Consider the following 8624-nt stretch of genomic DNA (forward strand, 5'->3'; position numbering starts at 1 on the left):
ATTTTAAAGATGGCTGTCCACTGGCAAATGAAAAAATAATTTTAAATAAGTAAATTAGACTTACCTTTTAATTGATCTTAATGTCAGATCATAAAATCACATGTTTGTATGTGTAGAAGTTGAATTTAGAGGTCATTTGTTTGTTTGTAAGGGAGGAAAGCTTTTTAAGTGGCAGGAAATTTAAAATCCAACTTTTAAATGAGTTCATCAAATATAAGCAAACACAGACTCTTAGTGTGCAGTTTAGCTCTCAGACATGCTGTGTGACAAAGGCCCAGCTGCTGTGCAACAGGCAGGAAGACGAATGAGAACCTCACTCCGAGATGGGGAAAAGGAGGACAGTTGAGCAAGATGAGAGATTATTTTTAAAGGTAAGCACTGCAGAGCAAGTGACGTGTTAAACTGGAAATGTAAATGTTTTATGTGAACATAAAATACATTTTTTAAAATCAGATATTGGATCTGTACAGGATGTGCAGCTGCTGAATTATGTTAAACATGGTGAAAAACAGATTGAAGTATGGTGATTACATACAGACAGGTCAGTGCAGCTTGTGGTGGAGTTTACACACCAACAAATCAGACATCAGTTTATACTGAGGTCAACAATGCTGATTATTCACTGAATTCACTCACTCGCCTACATGCAAAGAAACATCCAGTATGGGACTTTACTGAAAAGCTACACCCGACCTGAGGGTTCCCCTCCAAAAAAAATGGTAAATGGTAAATGGCCTGTATTTATATAGCGCCTTTAAAAATCACGGTGCTTAGACTGGCTCAAGATTTAGAGCGAGATGCTAATCACTCTGAGGTTCCTCAGCTACTGCATCCATCTGAAGAGTCCCTGAGCAAGTTACTGAACCCCAAATACCCCCGGGGCATCCACGTGGATTTAAAATGTGCTGCATGTTTACTGTGGAGTTGGATCAGTAACATGAGCCAGGCTGGAGCAATGTGCTTCACTGCAGCGTTTTAGTTTTGCTTAAAACACAGACGCCAAGTACAAAATTCGACTTTTAGTCAAAAATCACAAAAGTATTGATGAGTAAAGTTTTTCCAGCTGTTGAAATTCTCAGTGAAACAATGACTGCAGACAAACGCAAAAAACAGCTGGTGCCAGCCTCGTGGTAACATTTTATTATAAAAGCCATTTTCTTCACCATCACCGTGGTGTACAGGTAAATGTTCGAAAGAAAAAGAAAAGGATTATTTTAATATAAGCTGTTATTATTAAGAATAACATTTAATAACATGAGGTATTTTTACTGGCTACACTATGGGCCAAATCAAACTATCAAAAACAGCACTTTCCTCAACGAATGTTTATTAAATAATAATAATAATAATAATATTAACAATGATAATAAGAATAATAATAATAATGTGTAAAGCAAAGATAGTAGGTAGTATCACAGTAATGAATACTGTCCACAGACTCTTAAAATATTAATATCTCGTACTGTGAATAAATGTAGATTGGATTACACATAACACTCATATAGATATCAAGATATTTACAGTATTTACAGTCAGAACAGAAGTGGGCTAAGAAGCATGATACTGAGGCTTTGGCAAACAATAAGAGTGTACACGAGTCGCTAACAGGTCGCTAACGAGTCGCTAAAAAGACGCAGCCGTGATGGTACACGGCGGGGGAGAGAGAGAGAGAGAGAGAGAGAGTACAAAAACAAGTGAGATTCAAAAATATTCCAGTGCAACATCGGCTTTGTGTGGATGTCTGTGAGTGAGTAGCAGCCTGGTGCCTTCAGGTCCTCCTCCTCCTGCGGCGGTGTGTTTGTGGATCGTGGGAATAAAATGTCCTGAGAATGGTTGAGAAAGCTTGCCGTCCTCTGCTGATGACGGCTATGTCTACGTTAACAAAAGTAACAGGAAAACGGCGGCACTCAGATCGTTCAACTCTCGGCAGCATGAACATAGAAAAGAACTGGATTCATCTGAGCGCCTCCTCCACTCGAAGGACGGCCTTAAACTCCTGAAGGGACCTGCTCTGCTCTCCTGTCTGCGTCATACATGTGCTGAAACTTCAAACATGGGACCAACAGGGTTTTTGGGTCTTTTTGGGTTTTTTCCTGTCACTTCTGTGACAAGCTGACAGCAGCTAGTGACAGATCTCCTTATATAGAAGGGCAATCACTTCCTGGTAATAAAGGTCCTTCAATTTTTCTCACAGTGAAGCTGATTGGTCGGTTAAGGACAAAACGCCCTCGTTCAATGGCGCCTGTTTCCTGAACTTCCATATACTAATATAGCTTATCTATAATAGTAATATAGTAAATCTACTGTTCTCCCCTCAGCAGGCTTCCAGACCCTGGCCAATGAGAAGCCAGTAAGAACTGAGCCATGGCGTCTTTTTTTAGAGAGATCATGAATGGATGGCTTATTTTAAACTGCCATTCATGCTAAGCTACCGTTCAGAGCAGGAAGTGAGCAGGACAGGTCCCTGTAAAATGAGTCCAGGTGTGTCTGACCCTGTTCTGAGGTCGTGTAAACGTAGCCGAGTACAAAACATCGTCCTGATGTGGTGGGCGGAGCTGATTGAAACAACCAGTCACAGTCACTCTTTAAGAGTCTGGTCGGTGTTTGGCCCCTCCCCCCGGGGCTCCTGAGATGGCCCTGTGAGTGACACTAGTCTGTTAGTTAGTTGGCAGCAGGAACCAGCACGCCAACGGGAAGTGCCGGTCCTCTGTTCTGACCCTTTGGCAGGGCGCCTTTGCTGAGGTCTCGGGTTTCGCCGGGCCACGATGACGGCCTCTTGGTAGTCATGTGCCGTCGGGCGTGTTTGGTCAGATGGTCGCTGCGCATGAACCGCCGTTCACACACGCTGCAGACAAACTTCTTCTCACCAGTGTGCGTGCGGCGGTGGCGGGAAAGCTCATCGGAGCGGGCGAACCGCTTGTCACAGCCCTCCCAGTGACAGCTAAATGGCTTCTCACCTGTGGAACAAGAGGACACGTAAGTGGTTAGCTCATGTCTATAAGACAGGTGAGTGTCTGTCTGTGGTTCTCCTTCCCCTGAGGTGACTCATACCTGTGTGTGTGCGCAGGTGAGCCTTGAGGTGTGAACTCTTGAAGTAGGTCTTTTTGCACCCAGGGAAGGTGCACACGTAGTCCCGTCTGCGAGAGAAGTCTGCCTGCGAGGTGCCACTGTTCGCTCCTGACGGCATGTAAACAGGAGCTGGGGCGAGTGGGAGGAGCTTGGTGTTGCCCAAGGTCATGACGGTCTGCGGGCCTGGTTGCGGCTGGGGCACGGGTGGCTGTGGCACCACAAACATCACAGTCCCTTGTGGCACGGCGGAGCCCAGCAGCAGCGGCTGGGCGAAGCTGGAAGTGGGAGACTGGGGAAGGATTGGCTTGGGCCCGCCCGGCCCCTGCACCTGAACTGGGGCCTGGACGAAGGCGGAGATCATCCCCGTTCGGCCGTTCACCGGGAAAACCTGGCAGAGCAGCGGTGAGGAAGACAGCGAGTGAGGTGGAGAAGCTGAGGCGGGAGGCGATGGGGGGGTGTCGGGAGTTGGGGGAGGGTCGTCCTTCTCCTCTGGAAGCGTCTGCAGAAGTGGTGGCAGAGGCTGCGTGGAAGTTTCTGACAGCTCGGTGTTGGGCAGAGGAAGGCTGAGGCTGTCAGCGGTGTGGCGGATGACACTGGTGGCCATCGCTCTGCTGGGCGGAGCCACACGGGTTGACTCTGAGTGAGGTGCAAGTGCTGAGGTCTCTGAAGTGACGGCATGGGGGTCACTGTGAAGGGCGGGGGAGGGTAAGTGCGGTTTGGAGGCGATGGTGAGGATGGGGGTTGCAGAGGCCTCGGCGAAGCTTGGACTTTGAGGCGGAGTTATACACTGAGAGAGAAAGCAGGTGTTAGACAGACGGATCCCAAATGCTACGAATTCATTCACAGAAGAAAATTACTTAAAACAAATTAAGTAGTTAACTAAATAATGAAAAACCTAGAAAGAATTTTTTGTGTTACATTTTTATAAATATGGTAACGATGTGTCTGATGAGGTCATTTAGTCATGCGTGTGCATTTAACATTTTCTAACGTTCTGACTGTATTGGTTCTTACCAGCGAGGAGAGGGCGATCAGGTCTTTTGGTGTATCTGTGCCCTCCGAGTGGAGTTGGATAGAGTCACAGGAGTCAGAGGTGGGCGTCAGTGGGCGGGGCTTGTGCGACCTTTGACCCCAGAAGCTCATGCTGACGAGCGCTTCGGCAGCCTCCAGGTCATGGTACTCGACGTACGACTTCTGCTCCATGGCTGCTGCTGTCTGTCTGTCCACACGGCTGACCTGAGAACAGTCGAGAGGTCAAAGGTCAGTTTTAAAAGACTTTAGCATTTCTCGTCACTTTAATCGGATTATTTTCTGTGATTTTAAAGCAAAAATCAGCTCAGAAGCGCAGAATTACGACCAAATGGCGCTGGTGGCCCGGAGAGTGGGGAGCCCGGGTTCAAGTTCGACCCGTGGCTCTTTGCTGCATGTCTGTCTCTGCCCCATTTTTTGTTTTGGGGCGATCGTGGCTCAAGAGTTAGGAGTTCGCCTTGTAATTGGAAGGTTGCCGGTTCGAGCCCCGGCTCGGACAGTCTCGGTCGTTGTGTCCTTGGGCAAGACACTTCACCCGTTGCCTACTGGTGGTGGTCAGAGGGCCCGGTGGCGCCAGTGTCCGGCAGCCTCGCCTCTGTCAGTGCGCCCCAGGGTGGCTGTGGCTACAATGTAGCTTGCCATCACCAGTGTGTGAATGTGTGTGTGAATGGGTGGATGACTGGATATGTAAAGCGCTTTGGGGTCCTTAGGGACTAGTAAAGCGCTATATAAATACAGGCCATTTACCATTTTGAATGCTGCTGGAGCCTCTGCTGGATGTTAGAGGTACTGCAGTTTTTGGCACATTCAGCTACACTCTACCCTAAAAGCTAGAGCCTGAGTGTGTTTAAACCTGATTCAAAATATAAAAGTAAAAATTTAAAACACAGGAAACATGAACAAAGTTCCCAGACGTTTGTTAGGTTGTTATTTATGAGTCTCTGCAGCAATATTATGATGATGGAGTAAAAGTAACCTTATTTTATTATCACAAGTCAAGGATCATTTGATTACACTCCGCCCACCTCCGCATGGATCAATAGCTGGTTGCTATTCGTTTCTTAAGTGATGACGTATGAACCCTGCTTCCGGGTTCAAACTGCTGTGTGTTTATTAAGCTGTTGTCTTTTTAACATATTTTAATGTTTTGTATCTTGTTCTATTTAATATGAACAAGACCCAAAAATGGTCAGTAATCACTGTCGGTCTCTGGGTTTTTATTACCACTGTAGCAACTTTTAAACATGGAAGCTAGCGAGCTAACTCCCTGCTAACTTCAAACTCCGTTAAACTTCATAAATTCAGTTTTCATGGATGCCCGGATGTTAAATGTAATTGTTACACCTGGTAAAGAAACCACACTGACCATTTTATTGAACATGAAAGAATTTAGACAGTTTTTAACTCTCAGTTATGCCACAGTGTTCATTTGACTTTGGGACCTGAAGCAAAGTTTGGACCCGGAAATGGCTAATAACATCAGACTTAAAGACTGAATTTGGTGGGAGTTTCCAAACATATGTTGCCAACAGGGAAGTTGCAGAGTGTCCTCTCGTGGACAAGTAATCGTTTCTCCCGTGTCTTCCTTACTTTGATTTATTTTTCGGCTGTTATACATTCTGATAATGATATATTGGGAAATAGCCAATATCAGCTTCACAGGTATATCAGTCATGCTCCAATCAAAGCCCACTTTCATCTGACTGGACTGCTTCTGGAAACCTAAAGAGGGGCATGGGTAGAGACATGGGCAGAGGGTAGTTCAGCCACAACCAGCTGCTTCTTCTGGTCTCATCGAAGTTTCTGTTGGGCTTTAGCTACACAGGCAACTTCTGGAAGCTAATTGAGGGTGATGGCAAGCAGGCAGTGGACCGTCTTCTTTCTCCCATATGACTTAAACGCACTGTTAGTGCTCACTATCCTATAAACTGTTGAGCGTCTGCCTCACAGCCCAGCTTCTTTTTCTTTCTTTCTTCCTCTTACTCCACGGATAAAGCCAAACACCTCCCATCTAATGACCAATGATGTCACAGTTTTCCCACCTCCGGCTGAGCTGCATCTACCACGTCAGGAAATAAATGAATTAATTAAAGGGGCGAGAACTGTAGATGGGAGGTGACTCGGGGACAAAGGGCTCCTGGCTGCTTGGCTGGCATCTGCTTAGCAGCACGTACAGGAAGGGAGGAAGAGGGGGAGGAGGGCAAGCAAGGGGCGAGAGATAACGATGTAAACAGAGAGAACAGGCGGAGGGGGGGGGGGATATAGTGGGTACACCCAACCTCTCACCCTGCCTGACGGGGAACCTCACTGCACCCAGAATAGATTGCGGGAGGTGCTAACAAAAATAGGAGAAAAAAACAAAACAAAACAAAAAACCCCCATCATGAACAAGCCCCGCCCACTCCTCCTCCCACACTGACATGAACCAACTCTCCCTGTGAGAGAGAGAGATAGAGAGAGGAAGCTCCTGACAGGAAGTATAGTTGGACAAAACAATCCATTTCAACACAAACACACACAGACCCCGCACTCTGATTCCCCACGACCACAAAAACACACCACACCTATTGACAGAGAAACAACAAGGTTTACTCATAAATGAACGCCGCTCGCTGCCTTTAATGTGCTAATAATCAACTGGGCTCCACGATTAATAACACCTGTTCCCCGACACACTCACACCTGATTGAGAAGCTTGGGATGCATTTATTGCTCCAGACACACTTTCTGTTTTTAATTCTGAGATCTTTTTTTCTGCGTGACTCGGATTGATTCCTGGTGTGTTGTCAGGTTTCTCTTCCTCTGCATTTTCTTTGTGTTCAGTGCAGATTTCTGGGATGAAACTGAGGCTGAGTCTGATTCACACAGTCAAATCGCAGGAAAATCAGAGACGCCACATTAGGATTTATTTTATGGAAAATAACTTTAACTGGTTTTTAGAACAAAAACACACAGAATTTTACACGTCAGCTTCAGGTGCAAATATTTGCTTTACACTGTTTAAACAGGTAAAACATGCACTCATGAAAACGTGATTATTTTAAATCAGCAGTAATGAAGCAGGCGTTTCCTATTAGAGCCAAATGCAAATCAAAATGAATGTAAATGATTTTAACATTTTATTGAGTCAGTGACAGTGAAACCGATCTTTAATTACTACAGTGAGCTCAGACCAAAGAATCTAAATTCATGAGAGTCATCAAATTAATAATAGATTATTTTGCTCAACAGGTTTACAATTAATGGATTAATTGTTTAGTCAAACCAAAGAAAATATCATCTGATCATTGTCAAAATAATTAATTTACAGTCACATTAAGAGGATGAAAATCAATTTAACTGTTTAGCCAAAATATTAAAGGAAATGAAAAATTTGCATGATCAACATCAAAATAATCAAATTAATGTCATGTTTAATAAAGAAAAACAAACTGGCACACGAGAGACTGAAACACACTTGCAAAAACAAACTTAGACAAAAAAAAAATGTACTAAAAAATTTAAAATCGGATTAATCAATTAATCTGTGTTAGAGAACAGTGAGAACATGCCAGGTGAAACTCAAACTACTGGCTTCACTGTCACAAGCCAAAGAAACAAACTGAACACAACGACGCTGAGAGCCGCTCGAAAATATCAAAATCAATCAAATCAGTCAATCCTGTCCGGCTAATTAATCGACGACACGGAACCGAAAGCATCAACTGTACCAAAACAAAGAAAACATCTGTAAAGTTTCTGCAGCGGTGAGCGATGCACTGCAGGGATGCAACTGTTGGTACTGCTCACGCGCGCGCGCATACACAGGAGTGACTGGGTTCACTGTGACCTCAGATAAACCAGCAGACAGCGCCAACACAGCCCAGCCGAGCCGAGCCGAAACAACCCGACCGGGGCTGCAGAACCGCTCCGTCCCCGGACCCCGAACCCGGAGGTTCTGGAGCCCCGGGCGGTACCGCACAGTTCTAACATTCCAAGTTTCTGGAAACTGACCTGACAGCAGCGAGGCTGAGTTGACGAAGAGAAAGAGCGGACGGAGGAGTGGAGAAAGGGTCGGCGGCAACTCCGTGTACAGCTACTGGAGCTTCAGTCGGAGCGCTGAGCCGCTGCCAGCAGACTGGCTTCAGCTGAGAGCACCGGAAAAAAAACAAAAAACACAGAAACGAAATTCAGAGCGGTCTGGCGGGTGGTAACACGCAGCCAATCAAAGTCAAAGGTGTAGCGGGCCGCGGCCAATCACGGGCGAGGCGGTGCGTGATCGCTACGTGAGCGTCACGCGATTGGCCCGCGGCGGGGTGCGTGGCTGTCGGGGGGCGTGGCCGCGGAGTCAGCGGTGTCAGAGTAAACCCGGTGAACCCAGCGGCGCGCTCGAACTGGGGGAAAGGTTGGGAGGCGCGAGGCGGGACCGCGGGGACGCGCGCGACAGGCATGTAAACTGCAGATGGAGTGAAAAAGGAACAAAAAAGGACAGGTGAAAGCAGGTAAAACCGAGGAAAACACACTGCAGACACACGGCCACACCAGAA

At 46.3% G+C, this 8624-nt stretch overlaps 1 protein-coding gene across 1 annotated transcript; it reads right to left on the reverse strand.

Moving 5' to 3' along the window:
* Nucleotides 1–1110: 1110 nt before the first annotated feature.
* Nucleotides 1111–8270, reverse strand: klf11a (Kruppel like factor 11a). Its single transcript, XM_004561109.5, has 4 exons — nucleotides 8092–8270; nucleotides 4084–4305; nucleotides 3052–3856; nucleotides 1111–2957 (listed from the first exon to the last, which is right to left on the reverse strand). The coding sequence occupies exons 2-4, from the start codon at nucleotides 4270–4272 to the stop codon at nucleotides 2662–2664; spliced, it is 1290 nt and encodes a 429-aa protein (XP_004561166.2). The 5' UTR covers nucleotides 4273–4305; nucleotides 8092–8270; the 3' UTR covers nucleotides 1111–2661.
* Between the last annotated feature and the right edge of the window lie 354 nt (nucleotides 8271–8624).

This window comes from Maylandia zebra, linkage group LG15, assembly GCF_041146795.1.
Source record: "Maylandia zebra isolate NMK-2024a linkage group LG15, Mzebra_GT3a, whole genome shotgun sequence".
NCBI lineage: Eukaryota > Metazoa > Chordata > Actinopteri > Cichliformes > Cichlidae > Maylandia > Maylandia zebra.

Bases quoted from the DNA above. Each gene is read 5' to 3' on its own strand.
- klf11a (XM_004561109.5), bottom strand. From the start codon at position 4,272: ATGGAGCAGAAGTCGTACGTCGAGTACCATGACCTGGAGGCTGCCGAA. The intron at 3,857-4,083 runs GTAAGAACCAAT...TTTCTCTCTCAG, and splicing joins TGATCGCCCTCTCCTCGCTG to TGTATAACTCCGCCTCAAAG. The intron at 2,958-3,051 runs GTATGAGTCACC...CTTGTTCCACAG, and splicing joins TCACCTGCGCACACACACAG to GTGAGAAGCCATTTAGCTGT.